This window comes from Physeter macrocephalus, chromosome 11 (genome assembly GCF_002837175.3).
Source record: "Physeter macrocephalus isolate SW-GA chromosome 11, ASM283717v5, whole genome shotgun sequence".
Classification (NCBI taxonomy): domain Eukaryota; kingdom Metazoa; phylum Chordata; class Mammalia; order Artiodactyla; family Physeteridae; genus Physeter; species Physeter macrocephalus.
In genome coordinates, this window is record NC_041224.1 from 43,368,655 (window position 1) to 43,389,774 (window position 21,120).

Genomic DNA, 21,120 nt, shown 5'->3' on the forward strand with positions numbered 1-21,120 from the left:
GACGCGCAGGCTCAGCGGCCATGGCTCACGGGCCCAGCCGCTCCGCGGCATGTGGGATCCTCCCGGACCGGGGCACGAACCCGCGTCCCCTGCATCGGCAGGCGGACTCTCAACCACTGCGCCACCGGGGAAGCCCCACCTTATGTTTTTTTGTCTTTTGTTTTTTGAGTTTTTTTGATAGTAGCTATCCTAATGGGTGTGAAGTAGTATCATTTCGGTTTTGATTTGCATTTCCCTAATGATTAGTGACATTGAACATCTTTTTCTGAACGTATGGACCGTTTTTGGAGAAATATCTATTCAAGTCCTTTGCCCATTTATTAATCAGGTTATTTGATTTTTGTTGTTGTTGAAATTGCCTGATTTTTAAGCCTCGGTCACCAATCAACATTAAAAAAAAAACCTACAACCTGGGCCAAACAAAATGAGCCTCTGCTGCTATGGCTCACAGCACTGCCCCCAGTCCCCAGCTCTGCTGGGAAGTTGCTTTGAGGGAGGCTGCACACCTGACTTTGATAACAGCGCTGCTTGCTCTCTCCATTACTGATAGGTTTTCCCTTCCATACTCACTCTTTGAGGACAGGCATTGTTGTGTTTAGGTGTTTCAGGAAGGGGTGCTTACCCTTAGCACCTGGTTGTAAATAAGTGGGCCCTGTGGTCTCTGAGGGTTTGACACCTGCATGCACAGCTGGGAAGGCTGCCTGCTGTGATCTTGATATTGAGCTCCCCCATCGAGGAGTGTGGTGTCCAAAGACACCAGCTGCTGTGCCTGAAGCCCAAAGCTTGAGCAGAGCCCAGGCTGAGGCTGAACCCTTTAGGACTGGCCCCAAATGGATCTCTACTTAGGGAACTTGATTACTGTAGGCTTGGTACATTAAAAAAAAAAAAATTGATTGGCTCTCATCACATTAACTCATAGAAGATGCTCCTAAAAACTAAGCTAGCTCACAACAGCCCAACAGACTTTCTGCAGGTCCTAAAGCTCTTTCCCCTCAAGCTTTAGACCAGAAATGCTGAAGGAATTTAGTAGCTTGGGTCCAAAGTCCCCACGGCATCTTGGGAAGAGCTGAAGCAGTGTCAGCCGTGTTCACCATGTTTTCTGGGGAATGAAATATTTTGAGTCTGTGTTTGCTTTCTGCTTCTCTACATATGGCCCACAAGGGCATCCAGAGGCTGCACTTGAGCCAGGGCCCTGGGACACAGGTGAGGCCTATCCTGACCCTGACACTAGCCATGCTTCCTGGGTCTCAGTTTTCTTCTTATTGATTGATTGATTGTACGCGGGCCTCTCACTGTTGTGGCCTCTCCCGTTGCGGAGCACAGGCTCCGTCGGACGCGCAGGCCCAGCGGCCATGGCTCACGGGCCCAGCTGCTCCGCGGCACGTCGGATCTTCCCGGACCGGGGCACGAACCTGTATCCCCTGCACCGGCAGGTGGATTCTCAACCACTGCGCCACCAGGGAAGCCCTTTCTTCCTTTTTAGATTTAAAAAAAAAAAAAATCTGTTTGCACATCTTTGGAAAGTGAGTCATTCTGCTGCACATAATTCACCTTTTTCTTAGCGGGTTGGGATGTCATCATGAGTCACGGCAGTGGTGTGTATCGCAGCACAGTGATGTGTTTGGGGTCTTTTGGGCTTTGGTCACTTTTGTTTTCATGAGCCTAGGTAGCCATGCTTCTTCATTTTTCTAGGCCTGCTTTTCACAGGCTTCTGTCCCTTGCTGTCAGCCTAGCAGATGTCACTTGGGGTTTTCATCCTGTCCCCTCTTCTGATTTGCTGTGTCTAATCTTCGGTGAGGTGAAAAACCCATAGCTACATCTGTAAGGATTGTGTGTAACATAAGACTAAATGGGCCCTAAGTAAGGGCTGAGGAGGGCCCCTTTGGGGACAGGGCCCTGCTTTCATCTGGGGTGCAGCAGAAGGTGACACTTCCTGGGGTGACTGAGGCGAGGTTGTAGGTTTCACATAGATCTTGTTGCTGTGCTCTGCAGCTGCTGTTTCTTCCAAGGCTGTGGCCAGAGGCACATGCTGGTGCTTGGGTGCCCCTGCTGCAGGTTAAGGGTCCATAAGCCTTACCCACGGCAGCTTGCACTGATAAATTGGATGGGCCATTTTCTTTCTTTTTTTTTGGGCCGTGCCCCACGGCATGTGGGATCTTAGTTCCCTGACCGGGGATCGAACACACACCCCCTGCATTGGAAGCACGGAGTCATAATCACTGGACGTCCAGGGAAGTCACGTGGACGATTTTCTTGAGTTTTGTTTGGAATTCACTTCCCAGACTGTTGGTTTTTCTCATGAGTCAGACTTTCCTTGAAGAGCCTCCACCAGCTCCTGTTTCCTCCTCCACCATCTCCCTGGGCCTGGATCAGTCACTCGTCCAGTCCTTTGATGCATCTCTGGCAGGACTGGCGGACCTGAGCCTGCGTGGATCAGGGCTTCTGCATTCCATCCCCAGGTGCCCATCAAGGAAGGTGTGGATCTTCCTGGATCTGCTGTTTTCAAGCTGTGTGAGCTTTGGCAGTGAGCTGACAACCTCTCTGAGCCTTAATTTCCTCACATTTAAAGTGGAGATAATGATACAGTAAGTCCCTTACATATGAATGAGTTCCATTCAGAGAGCACGTTCCTAAATCCGATTTTTCAGAAGTCCAACAAAGTTAGCCTAGGTACCCAACTAACAAAATCGGCTATATAGTACTGTAATGTAATAGGTTTATAATACTTTTCACACAAATAATACATAAAAAACAAACACAAAAAAATAGAACTTTTTAAAAAAGATTTATTTTTGGCTGCCTTGGGTCTTTGTTGCTGCGTGCGGGCTTTCTCTAGTTGCAGCGAGCGGGGGCTACTCTTCATTGCGGTGCACAGGGTGCGCGGGCTTCTCACTGCGGTGGCTTCTCTTGTGGAGCACGGGCTCTAGGTGCACGGGCTCAGTAGTTGTGGTTCACGGGCTCAGTAGTTGTGGCTCGCGGGCTCTAGAGCGCAGGCTCAGTAGTTGTGGCGCATGGGCTTAGTTGCTCCGCGGCCTGTGGGGTCTTCCCAGACTAGGGCTCAAACCTGTGCCCCCTGCATTGGCAGGCGGATTCTTAACCACTGCGCCACTAGGGAAGCCCGAAGAAAATGTTTTTAATCTTACAGTACAGAACCTTGAGAAGTACAGTAGTACAGTACAACAGCTGGCATCCAGGGGCTGGCAGCGAGTGAACAGGCAAGAAGAGTTACTGGCTGGAGGAGGGCGAGGAGGGGGGAGATGGTAGAGCTGAAGGGTCGTCAGCAACAGGAGACGGAGGGCGAGCTGCAATGCCACTCATTCACATCCTGGGCTTGAAATAAAGATACTGTACTATTGCACTCTATATAGTATTGTACAGTAAAGTACACAAAAGCACACCCACTTGTAGAGGATGCGAGCATGTGACAATGTACACCAGACACATGAGCTAACCTACGTGATTGGACATGCAAACACACGTTCGCATCTTTGAAAGTTCACAACTTGAAGGTTCATATGTAGGGGACTTACTGTACTCCCCTTGGGAGTGGTTCAGAGGATTAAATGTGAAGGGTGTGGTACACCCTCAGGCCCAAGGGAGGTGATCTGTACAGTTTCCCTCCTCACTTCATGTTAGTCAGGCTCTCAGGTTGCAAGCAACAGTTAGAGGAAGTTTTTGGAAGGACACAGGGTAGCTCATAGAATTGCAGGGATTGTTCAAGAGGGGATTCCGGGCTGCCCTGGGGAACTGGGTGGCAGCAGCCGAAGGCAATCTCTGCCCAGCTTGCTGCTTGACAAGGTGACCCCAGCTGGCTCTCATTCTCTGTGTTGGTCTCCTCTGCTGTCAGGTTCCACGGGAAAGGATCTGACTGGCCAGGCTGGCATCTGGCTAGTCCTAGCTGGCCAGACTCAGTGGGGGATCCAGCTCCCCCGATGGTCCCGGAGCTGCTCCTGCAGGAGGGGGAGTGAATGCTGGGCAGCTGGGCCCTGGCTGACACTCCTTCCTCCATGGTGAAGGGTGGGTCTGGCGGGAGAGGAGAGGGGCTCCCCCACCAGCCTCCCCAGGGGTATGATGTGCTATGTGTGTCTGGTCCTAGATGCCGACAAGAGGATCAAGGTGGCGAAGCCAGTGGTGGAGATGGACGGCGATGAGATGACCCGTATTATCTGGCAGTTCATCAAGGAGAAGGTAGTTCCCTCCCGAAGTGGGCGGCCTTCCACATGGCCGGCTGGGCTCAGTGTTCAGTCCCCACTTCGGGTCCCCAGGGTTTACCCATCACCCTGGTGGGCAGGAGCAGTCCTGTTTTTCCCCTTCCGTCCACCCTTCTGTCATGTCCAGACCACTCATGGCTCTTATGACATCAGGCAGGGGACTGTCCTCAGCCATCTGTGTCACGTGCTCGTGCCAAAGCCAGCATGTTTTTAAAAATGTGTGCAGATTGAAGCCTGACCCTGTATCATGTCGTTTTTTTGTTTTTTTGTTTTTTTCGTTTGTTTTGTTTTTTCAAACAAACGCATGTTTCAGCATGAGTTGACTATCCTTCGGGAGTTTCTTCTTTTCTTTTTTTAAATTTATTTTTTATTGGAGTATAGTTGAATATATCATCTTGATCTCCTACATTCCTATGTGCTTCCTTGAGGGAGTGAGAGAACTGGGCCGGAGTGCGGGGGGACCACATCATTAACCTTTCCTTAGCGGTTCAAGGATGTCATCGCAAGTCGTGGCGTGGGGTCTGTTGGAGGACAGTGATATGTTTGAGCCACCATGGCAGACGGTTCCCAGGGTGGCTGCTTGGCTTCTCCGAAGTCGCTGTGGGCTGGATCTGCCTGGGAGAGCACATTGTCCATGTGCGTGTCCCCAAGAAGAAGGTTGAGAATCACCACTTCCGAGTGGGGAAGAAGAGGGAACCCGCTGTATAGAGAACCCTAGATGCACTTGGAGGTGGGGTTTGGCTGAATTGATGGGCCACCGCAGGGGGGCTGTGATCCACGCTAGGGGATGAGCCCTCCGAGGGGCTGCAGCCTGGTCTGCCGGCCTCACTCCAGAGCCCTGGCCTCTTGCCAGCTTTGGCCAGCCCACCGCTGGCCTTTCCTCTTCCCCGCCCTGACGGGGTGTCCCCTGCCACCGTCCCCACATGCCCCTGAGTCACAGTCATCTGGGCTGATGCCAGGCCCCGGCCGTCTGTCTCTAGCTCATCCTGCCCCATGTGGACGTCCAGCTCAAGTATTTTGACCTGGGGCTCCCAAACCGTGACCAGACCAACGATCAGGTCACCATCGACTCTGCGCTGGCCACCCAGAAGTACAGCGTGGCTGTCAAGTGTGCCACCATCACCCCTGACGAGGGCCGTGTGGAAGGTGCGAGGGGCGTGGGGGCGGGTGGCTGGGACAGTGGGGGCTGGGACGTGACCCTGGTCTCCCTGCAAGTGCCCAGCACACAGCGGAGCCTCCAAGGTTCCTGTGGAGGAGGCTGGGGAGGGGAGGTTGAGGGCTGGCCTAGGTTCCACAGTTGGGGGTGGCAAAGCTGGGGCCAGGGTCTGTGTCCCCTGCTCCCAGGCTGGTGGTGTTTCTGCTGTGCCATGTGGCTCTGGCCAGTGTGGGTGTCACCGGTCACAGAGAAGAGAAGGAGGAAGCTGATGCTGACACTGTCACAGTGAGGACAGCCTCTTTGGGCAGCCTGACCCCTGGCCTCCTGGACTGCTTTGCAGGCAGGTTTACAGAGAGACTCTGGGGCCACCTCTGTCCAGGGTAGTGCTGGGTGTTAGGCCTGTGTCCTTCAGAGCCTCGGAACGTCCCTCGTGTCCCGCCACTGTCTTGGCACTGCAGGTCTGCCCTCTGCCTCTGTGGCCGTGGAGCAGTCTCAGAGAGGTGCCCCACCAGGCTTGGACTGGCTGCTGGTCCTCGGTTCTGGGGGCTGCTCTCGAGGTTTCCATGAAATGGCACCAGTGTGTGGGTAAAGGATCCGGGTTTGGGAAATTCAAGAAAAGGTGGTTTCAGAACTTGCAGAGTTCTGTCTCCCCACTTCCTGCAGTATGAGGGGCCTGAAGGAAACCTTCAAGACAAATCTCCAAACTCTGCAGGCCTCCTCCTGTCATGCAGGTTGTTCCCGACCTTAGGGTATGGAATCATTTTAGTGCTAAGCTATTTCAGCTGTTTTTCTTTTATTTCTCCTGAACTCTGGGATTCATACATCCCCACTTTATGGACAAGGAAGTAGAGGGTCACAGTCTTAGTAATTTAGGCTGAACCTGGCAGTTAGTTGCAGCACTGGGGCTAGAACCAGAGCATCTGGAGTGAGGCCATACACTGCCAGGTTCATCAGACAGCTACATCCAAGTGTGATGTGGGAATAATAATAACTGACAGAGGGGACTTCCCTGGTGATCCAGTGGCTAAGACTCCATGCTCCCAGTGCAGGGGGCCCAGGTTCAATCCCTGGTCAGGGAACTAGATCCCTCATGCATGCTGCAACTAAAGATCCTGCGTCCTGCAACTGAAGATCCTGAATGCGGCAACGAAGATCCCACGTGCCGCAACTAAGACCCGGTGCAGCCAAAAAAAAAAAAAAAAAGTGTGTGTGTGTGTATATATACATACGTGTGTGTGTGTGTGTGTGTGTGTGTGTATATAAAATAACTGACAGAGCCCTTACCATGTGCCAGTCACTGTTCTAGGTACTTTACACATGCATGCGTTTAATCCTCACAACGACCCAAAAGGCCAGGTGTTTTATCAACAATTTCATTTTATGGCTTAAGTTCAGCCACTTGCCTAAGGCTGACAGTCAGAGGTGGTGCCACAGCTGGACCTTGAAGCCAGGAAATCTGATTCGGGAGCCCACGTGCACACTCTAGACTCTCCTGCTTCCCCCCAGATGATTTTTAGGACCCCCATCTGGCTGTGTTCTTGCTTGGGGTTCAAATTCTGGTTGGAAGGTGGGGGCTGCAGTGGGGCCACTTCATCTTTGTCCTCATAGAGTTCAAGCTGAAGAAGATGTGGAAGAGTCCCAATGGAACCATCCGGAACATCCTCGGGGGGACTGTCTTCCGGGAGCCCATCATCTGCAAAAACATCCCACGCCTCGTCCCTGGCTGGACCAAGCCCATCACCATTGGCAGGCATGCCCATGGCGACCAGGTTGGCCACGGTGGGGGTGGGGCTCCAAGGGCCTGGGTCCCGCATCTGTAGCACTTGGCCTGAGCCATCCTCTCACCTCTGCAGTACAAGGCCACAGACTTTGTGGCTGACCGGGCCGGCACATTCAAGATCATCTTCACCCCAAAGGACGGCAGCGGCGCTAAGGAGTGGGAGGTGTACAACTTTCCCGCCGGTGGTGTGGGCATGGGCATGTACAACACGGATGAGGTGAGCAGCGGCTCCCCGGCTCCCTCCTCCACGCCTGTCTCTCTGTCTCCAGCCGCATCGGGTTGGTGGTTCTGACTGCCCCTGCATCGGTGGCCTGAAGGTCTGAGGCCTGCGAGCAAATGCATCTCAGGTGTGCTCAGAGGGCCCTGCGGTGGCCCCGGTGCGGAGGGCTGTCCCCCTCCTGCCCAGCCAGATGCTTCTGCTCCCCACCACCCCTGCACTCCCTCTCGGGTGCGTCTTTGGGGGCATATTGGTTGTCAGCTCTTGGCTTACAGCAAACTGGGTAAGCACTTCTTCCCCTCCCTACCCCCATCTCTTGGCTTACCTTTCCTCGGTGGTTGGGCTCATTCTCAGGCTGTGAAGAAATGGCCTCCAGTAGCTCCAGGCTTATTGCTGCCAGCCTGGCTACCCTATCAGAAAAGAGCCCCCTTTTTTTCTTTTTTGGCTGCGCTGTGGCATTCAGGATCTTAGTTCCCGGACCAGGGATCGAACCCGTGCCCCCTGCAGTGGAAGTGTGGAGTCTTAACCACTGGACCGCCAGGGAAGTCCCGGAAAAGAACCTTTTTGCTCATGATTGCAGCAAAAGTACAGGCCTGGGTCACATGGCCATCTCTGAGCCAATCATGGAGGCCAAGGGGAGGAAGGGCTCTGATTGGATAAGCCCAGGACACACTATCAAGTCTAGAGACGGGCAGGTGGGCTGAGGGCATTAGCCCCACCCCAGCCATATGGTCTAAGAAGTGGGGAGGGTGGTAGCTTTCCAAAGCAGTTGGTGGGGCTACTTCCTCCCAGAAATTGGGAGGGGGATGCTGGGCCAGTAGAAACAACAGATGCTCACTCCAGGGAGGCTGGGTTAACCCCGGCTGCCTGCGAGGGTCCTGTGGAGGGAAGGGATGCCATTCCCAGGGCCTGGGCCCGCCCTGGGGGACCACACCAGGGACCTCTGTCTGACCTCTCTCTCCCTGCAGTCCATCTCAGGTTTTGCGCACAGCTGCTTCCAGTATGCCATCCAGAAGAAGTGGCCACTCTACATGAGCACCAAGAACACCATTCTGAAAGCCTATGACGGGCGCTTCAAGGACATCTTCCAGGAGATCTTTGAGAAGTAATGGCCTCTCCCTTTAATACTTCTCAGGGACGCCATGGCCCTTCTTCCGTGTCCCCTCAGCCGCCCTTACCCACCCAGGGAGATGGCTGTCCCAGTGCATCTGTCTCAGCTCTGAGGCTCAGGGAGGGATCCCCAACCTGTCAGCCTCCCGCCCTCTCCCCACAACAGGCCCTTTTGCTCCCAGGCACTACAGGACCGAGTTCGACAAGAATAAGATCTGGTACGAGCACCGCCTCATTGATGACATGGTGGCTCAGGTCCTCAAGTCTTCCGGCGGCTTTGTGTGGGCCTGCAAGAACTACGACGGAGACGTGCAGTCAGACATCCTGGCCCAGGGTACGCTGGCAGCACCTGCTCCCTGCGGGGAGGGACTGTTGTTTTTCCCTAGCTGGGGGGATTTTCTCCTTTGGGGAGAACACTTCCCTAGTGGAGCAGCAGGCTGGGGCTTGCCTGCTCATTCCAGGGTCTCCTGTGGACAGCAGGGGCCAGGGGCTCCCTGGTGTCTGAGTGAGGAAGGATCCTAAGGTAGCTTTGGACTGGGGTATTACTAAGACTGCCATTCCAGAGGAAGGAGGACATAGGAATTCAGGTCCTAAAGGGCTAGATGTGTTAGCCCCGAGGTTGTTCCTGTCCATGAAAGGGCCAAGTGACTCTGCCTGACTCCAGGTTTGGACTAGGTTTGGCTCTAGTAGAAAAAGGGGAGTAAGCACAACCGGATGCTCTTTAAATTACAGAATTTGTTTTGCACAGTAAACCTTTTGGATGTAGAAGAATATTGGGGATGATGGCAAACCCCCAGACCCCAGAGCATCCTGAAGCACAAGTTAGGTTGCAGCAGAAAGCCTGCGTGAAGCCGTTAGGGAAGAACAGAAAGAAATAGCCCAATTGTATTGGGAATGAGAGCAGGAAAGATAGTGGGAGGAGGCAACATGTATCCATAGCGAGTGGAAGAGAAACCAGGCTCTGTGAGAGGGGGCGAGGTCTAACTCCTGATAAGGAGAAAAGTGAAGCCCACACCAGGTTGAGATGAAAAGGCAGAGGGTCTCAGCGCTTTATAAAAACCTTTGACTTTATTTTGAAAAGGTTGGTGTGATCCTCTCCCTAGAACAATTCCCATCTAGGATGGGAGCATGAAAAGCCCTAGCAGACAAGAGAAAGGCATGAAAGGTACCCTTAAGTGTATGAAGATTGGTGAGTGTGAAGGTCCCAGGTGCAAATGGAGAAGGGATTCCCCCTTCCTCTGCCTCAACAGCAAAAATTCTTACACAAATAATTTTCCTCTAGAAGTTGCCCACTTTTTCTTTCTCGGGCATTCAGAATTCTTATTTTGGTGCTGTGGGGTGCTTTTGAAAACTAGGAGACCTTGGCCACAGAAAAGGTTGACATCTGGATTTGGGAAAACTTGGAAATAAATCACAAAGCTTTAAAGTGGCCTGAAAGAGCAGATAAAGTGATCACTGTGAAATAGCTGGCTGCAGGCTTTATTCTTTCTGCTTGAATGAGCCTCCTGGTCACCAGCCAGGGTGGGTGGGCAGAATTTTGGGGGATCTTATGCCCTGGGGGGGCCATAGACTCTGGGGCACCTGGAGGTAGGGGATGCAGAATTATGCTAACAGGCTGATGACAGCCACCTCTGAGTGCCCCTCTGCCTTGTACTGGGCCCTGGAGACCCAGGACAAGGGTAGACAAGCCTGAAACAGTCTGTTCTCCCAGTTATAGGTGGGGGTGGGTGGAGACATAGCAAGGAAGCAGCTACAACAGCAGGAGGGCAGGTGGGCTCAACCCCAGTGGCCTGAGGAAAGGTGCCGGCACCGAGAGGAGGTCTCCCTACTCTCCAGGCTTTGGCTCCCTTGGCCTGATGACGTCCGTGCTGATCTGCCCGGATGGGAAGACCATTGAGGCTGAGGCTGCTCATGGGACGGTCACCCGCCACTATCGGGAGCACCAGAAGGTGAGTGCGAGGACCGTGGCCGCATGTCCATCTGCCCCCGGGGCCTGAGCCCACTGGCCCTGAGGGCTGGGAGCACGGGCCTGGTCCTGGCAGTCTAGAGGTGGGCAGCTGTGTCCAGGTGGCCCTCTTGTTGGCTGGTTGGCTCTTCATCCCCCTGCGATCCCTCCCCCCAGGGCCGGCCTACCAGCACCAACCCTATCGCCAGCATCTTTGCCTGGACGCGTGGCCTGGAGCACCGGGGGAAGTTGGACAGAAACCAGGACCTGATCAGGTGAGTGCAGAGGGAGGGCCTGAGCTGGATCTGGGCAGGATCTGGGCCCTGGCTCTGCACAGCTGGGGTCTCGCTCTGCCCTGTCCCCTGCAGGTTTGCCCAGACCCTGGAGAAGGTGTGCGTCGAGACAGTGGAGAGTGGAGCCATGACCAAGGACCTGGCGGGCTGCATCCATGGCCTCAGCAAGTGGGTGGCCTGGGGTAGAGGGCAGGGCTGGCCTTCTGGGACCTCGGGGTCAGGTGGAAAGAAGCCCAGGGTCCTTCTTAGAGGCCTCCTCCTGAGTTAACTTAGCTGCCGGGGGCAGGACAGGTCCATGACCCTGGGGGATGGCTCGGGCCATCCTCACACCAGGCGCAGCGAGTGGGTCCCCATCCCTGAGGCTAGCTGCTCAGAATGTTTCCATCCCCTGCTGCACCCATCTCCCAGCTTCTCCCCAGAGAGCTTGTACCTAGTTGCCCACTCACCTGGAAAAGCAAAGACAGGCCTTACTGGGTTCCTGCCGAGTTTGCTGTGGCCTCTTGACCTTTGGCTCTAGGTAGCCTCTGGCCTGTAGACCTCCCCATGACCGCACGAGGGGGCTGCCGTCCAGATGCCTGAGCTCAGGCTCTGCCCTGGGAGGGCCCGGCCGGGCAGCCCTCACGTGCAGGTGCTCTCTTGGCAGTGTGAAGCTGAACGAGCACTTCCTGAACACCTCGGACTTCCTGGACACCATCAAGAGCAACCTGGACAAAGCTCTGGGCCAGCAGTAGCGGGGTGGGAGTGCTGCTGGCTGCCGTGGTGGCCAGGCTGGGGCCAAGCGGGTGGCCACAGGTCCCCCCCCAACCCCGACACGCCCCGCAGCAGAGGGTGAGCCTCACAACCCCTTTGGAGGCCTTTCTAGGGGACACTTTTTTATAAGCAAGATGTTTTTAAAAGTATCTGTGTGTTTCCCCTCATGGTGACGTGAGGCAGGAACAGTGTGTTTTACCTCAGCCAGTGGTGTGTTTTGCATACTGTAATTTATATTGCCCTCGGAACACATGGTGCCATATTTAGCTACTAAAAAGCTCCTCACAAAACAGTCTGCTGTGTTTGTCCCTGAGGGGAAGGAGGCAGCTGGGGCCTAGAGGCAGAAGCCCTCAAAGGGCTGGCGGATTTCCCCAGGGGCTGACCGGGGTGCCTCGGGCCCCAGCAGGCCTCTGTCCAGTCAGGGGGCCATCAGGGGGAGGGGACCGGGCAGAAGGCCTGTGGGTTCCCTGGAATTTCCTAGCACGATCTGGCTTCTGTATCCTCTTTTCCATTTTGAGATTGTCACTTCTGATAGAGTACGGTTATATTTTTATTTATTTTTTTCTTTGATAGTTTTAACTTTCTAAACGTGCCCAGACCTCTTTATTTGCCTGTTTCTCAGTCCTCAAAACAGGTCCCGCACAGTGGCCGCCTCAGTTCTCTTCCCCACAGCTGCCTGGGACTTGGGCCTGGGCCTGTGAGTGGGGCCCCCATGTGGTCCAGGCTCGTGAGTCCCAGACTTGGGTTCTTCTTTACCATTCTATGGCAAAACTTGGAAAAGTAAGTTTATAAAGTTGCTATAAAGCTAAACAGATCCAATGTAAAGGGCTATCCTTTATTCAGGGATTATGTTCTACTTTTCTGCATTGAAAGCGCGGAGTCCTAACCACTGGACCGCCAGGGAATTCTCGAGTTGTGTCATCTTGACTTGAGAAAATAAATACTTGGCAACCCGAAGTCCATTTCCCAAATTTGGGCGGGCTCTCATGTATTCTGAAACTCGATAGCTGGGAGCCTTGGTAGCTTTGAGATGGGCCCTAGCTGCCCACCTCCACTGACAGCCGTCTTCTGTGCTAAGACCACTCTTCCTCAGTAATCACTGGACTCCCGGCGCTCTAGGACGAAAAGCTGGCGTGCTGGCTCTGGCTGGCCCAACTCCTGGGGGGAAGCTCAAGGTTTCCGTCCCCTTCTTCCCCATCAGTGACGAGGGGCTGGCAGCTCCCCAGAAGGCACAGCCTCTGAAGCCCAGTCTGGCATCAGGAGCTGGCTTCTGTCCTGGTGGCCTGTTGGTGGGGAAGCGGCTTTTTCTCTTCGAGTGGTGGGAATTCTGGGGCCTTGACTTGCGCCCCTTTCTCACGGGCTTGGAGCTCTGCAGGTGGCCATTCTAGTGCAAAGGATGGGCTGGGGGTCCTCTCGGGCCCCAGAGAGGGAAGCCTTGTAGGGAGCTCCTTCTGAGGGAGGGGTGAGGACCAGGTCCCCAAGAACCATGGAAAGAAGCACTCGCAGTCACCTCACTAAAGAATATTCATTTATTTATAATTATTGCTAAGTAAACTTCTCTTTTAAACAGGAACATAAAAACACAGTAGGGCTTTGCACAAGTGGAATTTCTAAACAGTTGGTTTGTATACACGTCAAAATAAGTTAGAATGGAATTTGTCCAGGAGTTTCCAAGTCACCCGAGAGGCTGCACGCCTCTTTTGAAAAGGTTGGGGTGGGGTGGGGTGGGGTGGGGGGTGAGGACCGGAGCCTTGCCAAGACCACCGCCCACCCGGCTCCAGTTGTGAGTTGTGCTGCTTCCTTCTCTCAGCCTTGCCCAGGTCCAAGGCACAGGGCAGGGGGGGCGTTCAAGTATCGAACCTCGCAGAGGGCTGGTGCTGATGGCGGGGCTGGGGGCAGAGAGGAGAGCCCCACCCCGGGGGCCAGACCTTCTCTCTGGGTTTCCAAGACCAAGGCCACTGCCCTGGCAGGGGAGGGGAGGAGGAGGAGGAGGAGGAGGAGGAGGAGGAGGAGGAGGAGGGACAGGGTTCTTTTTGGTACCAGGGGAGAAAGAAGCTGTGGGAAGAGGTAGTTTGCGGGGGATGATGCTTCTGCTCAGCAGGAGAAAATGTCTTCTACAGTGACGGGGTCACTGCCACCTGAGGGTCATCATGGCGGGCACCTGGGAGGCTGGGGGGCCTCGGGGTCTGGAGAGCCACAGTCGGGGCGAGGTTCCCGTGAGCCCCAGCCCTCTTATTTGCTGCTTAGCAGGAACTCTAGCAGAGAAGGAAGGGGCACCTGGCTGCCTGATCCCGAGGCTACCTTGTCCTCCCCTCCGTCCTGATCTCAGCCACCCTGAGGCCTGGCTTGGTCCTTCACTAAGGATACAGCCTGGGGGGGCACCTCCCTCCCCAGCCGCTCCCCGCTTCCTGGTTTCTGGGCTGAAGCTGGTGGCTTCACCTCCTGTGCCTTTGGGAGTGGCCTTGCCTGCTCCCCTCCACGGAGGCCGCAGGGGGCGAGTGGGTGGGCGTCTGGGTGCCCCAGCATTCCTGAATGTGCTCTTTTATCGCCCTGGGCCTGCAGTCTTCAGTTCCGGGGCAGGAGCTGGCGCGGGGACCGAGGAGATGAGAGTGGGCTGGCGAGGGAGCGAACCGTGGGCCGCTGCTCTGGGTGGTGCATGGCAAGTCACTAGCTGGAGGGGCTGGGAGAGGGTGGACGGCCTGCCGGGCTCTGCCTCCTGCCTCTCGCCTTGGCCTCCGGAGGCTTCCTGCCAGCAGCTGAAGCCCCAGGGCCAGACCGACAGTCCCCTCCGAGCCTGAGTCCTGCCAGGGCAGGCCACGCTGCTCTTGGTTGGGGAGGCACAAAGCACGCACAGCATACAAGAAAGCTTCCGCTGGCAAAAAGAAAATGATCTCCATCAGAAAAGATAACAGGTGACACAGAGTTGGAAAGAAGAAAAATAAATTACATTCAAAATACCCCCCTTTGCTCAAAAAAACCATTTTTTTTTCCTTCTATGGTCTTCATTTTCCTTTTTAAATATGTTGCTCTTCCTGGGACCCTGCTGACTCTTGGCTGTCCCCATCCTCAAAATGGATACTTATTAGACCTTAAATAAGAGGAAAACTCCAGGCTCCCACCCCTACATAGGCCCTCCTTGGCCTCCTTGAGGACAGCCCCTCTTGGTCCCCAACGACCCCGTCACCGGTCCCCTCGCTCAAGGGACCTCCATCTGTCTTTGTTAGTGTGTGTCTGACGCAAGGCATGTCCGGGCTTTGTCGGGGGACCCTGGGGTGGTGCCCCACTTCGAGACAGAACTGGATAACAGTTTGCTGAAATCCACTTTAGGTATGCCCACTTCCAAACAGGGCTGTAAGATGGGAGCCTTCTGGGGGTCGGCTGGAGAGGACGGTAGCTGGGGGTTGGGCTACACCCCGCTTTCCTAAGGCCAGGACCAGGCCGCATGCACGCCTGGCTGGAGGAGAGAGCGGGAGGCACCAGGAGGTAGAAGGCAGAGGGCCCTGCCTGGCTGTCCATGGACAGGGTGGGGGAAGGGGCTCTGGGCCTGGGCTTTTCGCAGCCCAGGGGCCGGTGGGGGGTAAGGGTGGGGGGCAAGGCTGACCAGCACAGGAGCTCAAACATCCCTAGAGGCAGGAGAGGGTCCAGAGGAGAAACAAGACATGGCTCAAGAGATCTCCCTCCAGTGACAGGACCCCGAGGAGCCATCAGGATGGCCCTGCCCACACGGGCCACCCCAGCTCTGCTGGGCCTGGAGAGACTTGAGAACCTATGCCCTTGTGACCTGTCCCCAGACGGCCCCCATCTGCATTTCTCCCACAGCAGCAGGCCAAGGAGACCCGGACCTGGGCCTCCCGTGTTACCCTTCCTTCCCTAGGATGCCTGGGGCCTGTGCCTGGTTCACAGCTGAGGCCAGTAGTACAGTCTCCATTTGGTCTACAAGTCCCTAGTGGTGCAAACGACTGAGTGGGAGGGAGGGCTCAGGACAGTGGGGCAGTAGCTTGTTTTTCAGCTGCAGGAGATGCAGCCTGCAGCACATGGGTCTCCCCCCACGCCCCACGCCCTCCTTGCCCCGTCCTGGGTGGCCCGGCCTGTGCTATAGCACGTTGTAGTAGGCCATCTCTTTCATGGCCTGTTCGGTGAGGACGTTGGCCTCGGCGCTGCTGTCCACACCGGCGTAGGCGTAGGCGTTCTCCTCGAAGTCCTCGATCTCCTGCTGGCTGTCAAGCTCGGAGGGGTCGGTGCCCGTCAGCTCCATCATGGGATCTGCAAGAGACGGCACAGTTAGGCCTGGATGCTGCCTGTGGGAAAAGCCAGTCACTCCCACACGGGAAGCAGAACTAAAGAAGTCACTGCCAGTCATTGCTTCCAAAAGACTCTCAGCTGCCTCCTCTGCCCTCCTGCTCCGGGAGGCCCCCGACTCCCGTGGCTTCTCAAATGTGTGCCGAGTGGGTACAGGCCTGGACTTGGACTCTTGGGGTCATACCTCTCTTGCACCTCCTAAGTCACTAAGCCCTTTATTATTCTTTGCAACATTACTCATTAGTCCCCTTTGCCATATGAAAGCCTCCGGTACTATATCATGTCTGCAACACCACTCGTTTGGCACCTACTGTATGCCAGGCACTTCACATATATCATCTCATGAATGCTCACAGCAACCCCATTTAGGAGATCAAAAGGAAGTTCAGAGAGGTTAATCAACTTCCCAAAGGGCACCCAGCAAGTGCTGTTGTTTTGATCCACTGTGCAACTCTACCTCACTTGGCTGGAGGGAGCTGTTTCTCCTCTGACCTGGTGCCAGTTCTACCCAGTGGTATCCTCAGGCGTAGCTCTCCAAGGCCAAGCACTCAAGGTAGGTTAACAAAGACAATGAGATAAAAACTCTAAGAGGCCTCTTGTAATTTTATCAGATTGAAATCTTTTATAAAGCTCTTACTGTTGGAACAAAAGCCAGATAGAAAACCACAAAGGAGCCTGGGTGGGGCTGCCTTCCAATGAGTTACGGAGGGAGGGAGGCCCAGGGTGTGACCTGGGGACCTGGGAGTCTTGCTGGCAGGGACTGTGGCTGAGCCCGCATGCATTCTGCCCCTGTCCACCTGGGATATGTGATGTGTTTGGGGAGAAATGGACCCCAGCCCAGGGGTAGCCCTGATGAGTCTAAGGCAGGGTTTTCCAACCTTGGCATTATTAACATCTTGGGCCATAATTCTTTGTTGTGGGGGACTGTTCTGTGCATTGTAGGATGCTTCCCAGCATCCCTGGCCTCTACCAGCGAGATGCCAGTAGCAGTGCCCCCACTGTGACAACCAAATGTCCCTAGACATGGCCAAATGTCCCTGGGGGGGCAGACCCACCCCTCAGTTGAGAACCACTGGTTGAAGGGTAATCCCACTCATTGCCAATGAGTGGCTCAGGATGAGGGATGGGACCCAATTCTGGCCAGTGAATCATGAGGAAAAGGCCTGCTAGTGAGTTCTTAGAATGTTCTTATTAGTTTCACAGAGCAAAGGAGAGCAGGCTCTTACTCTTCCAATGGAGGTGAACAAGGAAGCATATTGCCCTAAAGGCCACTGGCAGCTATTTTGCAACCATGAGGAAAAGCACCGCTAATAATGTGGACAGAGAGAGGGAGCCTCACCCTGTCATTGTTGAGGGGCCGAATTAACCAACTTTGAAGATAGCCCGGACTGCAAGTCATTTCTTAGTTTATTTCCTTATTGTTTAAACCAGTCTGAATGGGGTGTCTCTTACTTGTGCTCATAGCATCTGACTTTATAAAATGAGGTCAGCTGTACCAAATCTTTTTTTTTTTTTTTTTTTTTTTTTTTTTTTTTTGTGGCCACACTGCATGGCTTGTGGGATCTTAGTTCCCGACCAGGGATCAAACCCCGGCCCTGGGCAGTGAGAGCACAAGTCCCAACCACTTGACCTCCAGGGAGTGCCCTCAGCTGTACCAAATCTTATAGCCCCTAGGCACTTTCTTCCTCAAATCCTAGTGCCACACCTTCATACCATATAGTTGATTAAAAACAAGCTAAATAAAGACCCTGGGAAAATTTCTACCTCTGGGTCTCTGTTATCCTCCCAACCTCCTCTTATTAACTCTATTTGGCCTGTCCAGTTGGCCCCAGGGAATACTCTGTACCATTTTTTACAGTCCTATAGTTTATTGGGTGGTTCCATCTAGACTGTATGCTGCCTTCCTCCTGCACAAGTGTCAAGCCTGAGCTTCTCAGACCAAGGTTATACTTGAGTGGTGGGTGGACTTGGGCCCCAGCCATTCCCGTGCCAATCCCTGCTTTACTTTCTGTCATCTGGTACAGTCAGGAACAAAGCAACTCTAGGCATCCCTGGTCACTGACCTCAGGTGGAAACAGCTTAGACCTTAACCACCCCCTGGGAGCGAGGTGTGAAGGGACAGCTACTTCCAAAAGGACCAGTCCTGCTCTGGTCCCTCCTGGTGAGTTAGCTAGCTGGCATGTCCACTAGAGTATTGAGTATTGGCTAGATAGTATTGGCTAGCCGATACTATCTAGCCAATACTAGAGTATTGGCTAGCCAATACATAGTATTGGCTAGATAGTATCGGCTAGCCAATACTATGTATTGGCTATGTAACTGATCTGGCGTGTGGCCCGGACACACGCCAGATCAGTTACATTCGAATCTCTGTGGTTGAGACTCGGGCATCAGCATTTAAAAAATTCTCAAAGTGACTCCAATGTGCAGCCAAGTTTGAGAACAGTTCTCTGGAGTCTAGGTCAGAGGTTCTCAAAGTGAGGTCCCTGACCAGCAGCTTCGGTTTGACCTGGGGAACTTGTTGGAAATGCAAATGATCCGACCCTACCCCAGACCTACAGAATCAGAAGCCCTGAAGGTGGGACCCAGCGATTTAACAAGCCTGGAGTGATTCTCACGCTCCCTTGCTCAAGTTTGAAAACCATCACTTTATTCAATGCTTCTCAAACTTTCCGGTGCAAACAAATCACCTGGGGATCTTTTGGAAATGCAGATCATGATTCAGCAGGTCTGGGGTGGGGTGGAGCCTGCAGTTCTAGCCAGATCCCAGGTGATGCCAACACTGCTGGTCCTAGAACCACATCTGAGGTAAGAAGGGGCTACAGAGCATCTATATGCAGCCAACAGCGTTTCATCCTCACCCAGAATGGAAAACTGAAGACACCTGTTTCTGCCAGAACACCCCACCCCACCCCACCCCACCCACCCCACCCCCGGCCATTCACTGCTCCAAAACTAAATCAGGGTTATTGCAGCATCCCCCAGCATCTGATTGACTCCTAGTGAGTAATCTCACATGGCAGGTCAACTCACCCGGTGATTGTCGGGGCACATTCTCAGCTAATTTGTCTCAGAAGTAGCACCAGAAAGTCAAATAGCTCCAGACTATACAAGGAACCTTCCTGAAGTGTGGTTGGCTTCTCCTTCCTGTAGGATCTCTAAAGTGCCTCCTCCCCATGAGAGGCCAGAGAGACTACAGTTCTTCCACTACTGACCAGTGTTGAGGGGAGAGGCTATCACTAACATGCAGGGATGTTATAACCAACAGCCAATGAAACCTCCACCAACTGCAGAGGTAAGGACACTTCTCCTGAGTTTGTGGGCTACATTCTTCTTGGCAGGCACTATGAAGAATGTGACTGATTGTATATCCCTTTTTGCCTTGGCGACTAGGAAGCTCAGGGCTCCCCTCTGCATGCCCATAGGACCTCCCATGGTGTACTTGGGGTTGTGACCTCACCTGGCTCTCCCTTATCTTTACAGTTGCCATTTTTCCTTTTGTTACTTTCCTTCCCATCCATTTAAAAAGAATGTCATCTCTCAGTAATGATCTTGCATGAGTTACCTAACTTCTCTGTCCTTCAGTGTCTGCGTCTGTAAAATGGCGATAATAACAGAGCCAACCTCACTGTGAGGGTTACATGAGTTAATAAAGGCCTGGCACACAGCACTCAACAAATTATTTTTATTATTGTTTATGTGAGCCCTCGTAAGTCCTCTGAAGAATACACAAATATCCCATCATTATCACCATGGTGGCCCTCCAGGGTGCTCCCTCTCCAGACCTGAGCCCACCCCAATGAGGTCTCAGGCCTGGCCAGCCTCTCCACTCCCCTAACTGGACAGGAGGCTCCTGAGTGTGCCATGACAGTACCGCTCCTGCTCTGTCCACTGCGTGTGGCCCACCCACCTTGGCTGTCCAGGCCGATGTCCATGACGCCGTGCTTGACCTTCATATGCCGGCTCAGGTTGCCCTTGAGGTTAAACTTGCTGGAGCAGTAGGGGCACTTGAAGGGCTTGCTGCCCGCGTGCAGGTGCATGTGGCCCAGCAGGTTGTACATGCGGTTGAAGGACTTCCCGCACACCTGGAACACACCCCACCCGGCCTCATCAGCCCGGGAACCCGCACTCTCCAGACCCCCAGCCACTCCTACCTCCACGGCTGGGCCAGAATCCCATCGGCTGTGGACAGCACTCACTTCGTCCTTTCCTATGTGACCCCAGAGGCTGAGGACTGAGCCACCCCCTGTGTCTGCCCCACAATCCCTGAGCTGAAGCTGTCAGAAACCCAGGGCTCGGATCTCCGGGTGCACTGAGTCTCGGGCCGGGGCTCTTTCCCTGCGGCTGCACCGTGAGCTTCACCCCCTCCCTCCAATTCTCAAAAAACAACCTCAGTAGCTTGTAGGACCTGAACCCTTACCGCCCACCGCAACCCCCAGTGCCCAGGCAGTTTCACCCAACCAGGGCTCCCTTGCCCACACAGGGTCCCGGCTGCCGCCGTCGTGCAGAGGCCACTCGTGGGGAAGTCCCACCTCGGGGCCCGAAGGCCTGGTACCTTGCATTTGAATGGCTTCACGGGCGAGTGTACAATCATGTGGGTCTTGAGGGTCTGCTTCTGCACGAAGGTCTTGAAGCAGATGTGGCACTGGTAGGGCCGAACGCTGGTATGGATCAGCATGTGGCGTTTCATGTTTGCCTGCAGGGTGAACTCCCGGCCGCACACCTCGCACTTGAACTCCTTCACACCCTGTAGGGGGTGGGAGCGATGGTCAGGGCCACACAATGGACACAGGCTCGGAGCCTTTGCTCCGCAATGGGAGAGGCCACCACAGTAAGAGGCCCGCATACAGCAAAAAAAAAAAAAAGAAAAAGAAAAAAAGATGCATGTATATATTTTTCACCTCAGTGCTGTCTCTCAGTGGTCTTTTTGGTTCACAGACCCCTTTGAGTATGATTAAAGGTATGAGCACCCCAGGAAAAATGACCAAGCACTCAGGTCTGTGTAGAATTTAAAGAGTTCTCAAACCTCGGAGCCCGTCCACGACCCCTGAGAGTGTATTCTAAGCTTCTCCTGTGATAAGAACAACCTGTAGCTCTTGTTGAACATAAAGCCTCTCAGGCCCCTCCCTGGAGATTCAAATTCCCACGAATTTTTCATCCCAACAGGTGATTCTTATCACTGATGGACTTTGGGACACAGCCCCAGGAGACAAAGATTCCAAGGGAAAACCCCGTGGTTTGGATGGTCAACATGCTTTCCCATGGTCTGGAGGTGACCCCCAGAGCAGGACAGGGTGCTGTGTGCACAGGAAGCACAATGTATTGTCTGGGGAGGAAAGTGAGGACAAAAGTTCCTAGA

The 21,120-nt window shown here is 54.1% G+C and overlaps 2 protein-coding genes across 8 annotated transcripts in view; one reads left to right on the top strand and one right to left on the bottom strand.

The window, feature by feature from the left end:
• IDH2 (isocitrate dehydrogenase (NADP(+)) 2) overlaps positions 1-11,752 on the top strand; it is a 15,985-nt gene extending 4,233 nt beyond the window's left edge. The window contains exons 2-11 of one of the 2 annotated variants that reach the window (XM_007106062.3): positions 4,097-4,188; positions 5,192-5,357; positions 6,976-7,136; positions 7,221-7,364; positions 8,333-8,469; positions 8,657-8,808; positions 10,311-10,423; positions 10,597-10,694; positions 10,788-10,880; positions 11,356-11,752. In XM_007106062.3, the coding sequence (XP_007106124.1) occupies positions 4,097-4,188; positions 5,192-5,357; positions 6,976-7,136; positions 7,221-7,364; positions 8,333-8,469; positions 8,657-8,808; positions 10,311-10,423; positions 10,597-10,694; positions 10,788-10,880; positions 11,356-11,443 (1,244 nt within the window). In that variant the 3' untranslated portion in view covers positions 11,444-11,752. Of the gene's footprint in view, positions 1-4,096; positions 4,189-5,191; positions 5,358-5,572; positions 5,708-6,975; positions 7,137-7,220; positions 7,365-8,332; positions 8,470-8,656; positions 8,809-10,310; positions 10,424-10,596; positions 10,695-10,787; positions 10,881-11,355 lie in introns of those variants that run through there. The other variant, XM_007106065.4, reaches the window with a different exon arrangement.
• Positions 11,753-12,141: 389 nt separating this feature from the next.
• Positions 12,142-21,120, bottom strand: part of ZNF710 (zinc finger protein 710) — a 66,922-nt gene continuing 57,943 nt past the window's right edge. For 4 of the 6 annotated variants that reach the window (XM_028495707.2, XM_055087931.1, XM_028495705.1 and 1 more), the window contains 2 exons: positions 20,317-20,508; positions 18,087-19,846 (listed from right to left, as the gene is read on the bottom strand). In XM_028495707.2, coding sequence (XP_028351508.1) covers positions 19,457-19,846; positions 20,317-20,508 — 582 coding nt within the window. In that variant the 3' untranslated portion in view covers positions 18,087-19,456. Of the gene's footprint in view, positions 15,726-18,086; positions 19,847-20,316; positions 20,509-21,120 lie in introns of those variants that run through there. The other 2 variants (XM_028495706.2, XR_008618556.1) reach the window with 2 other exon arrangements.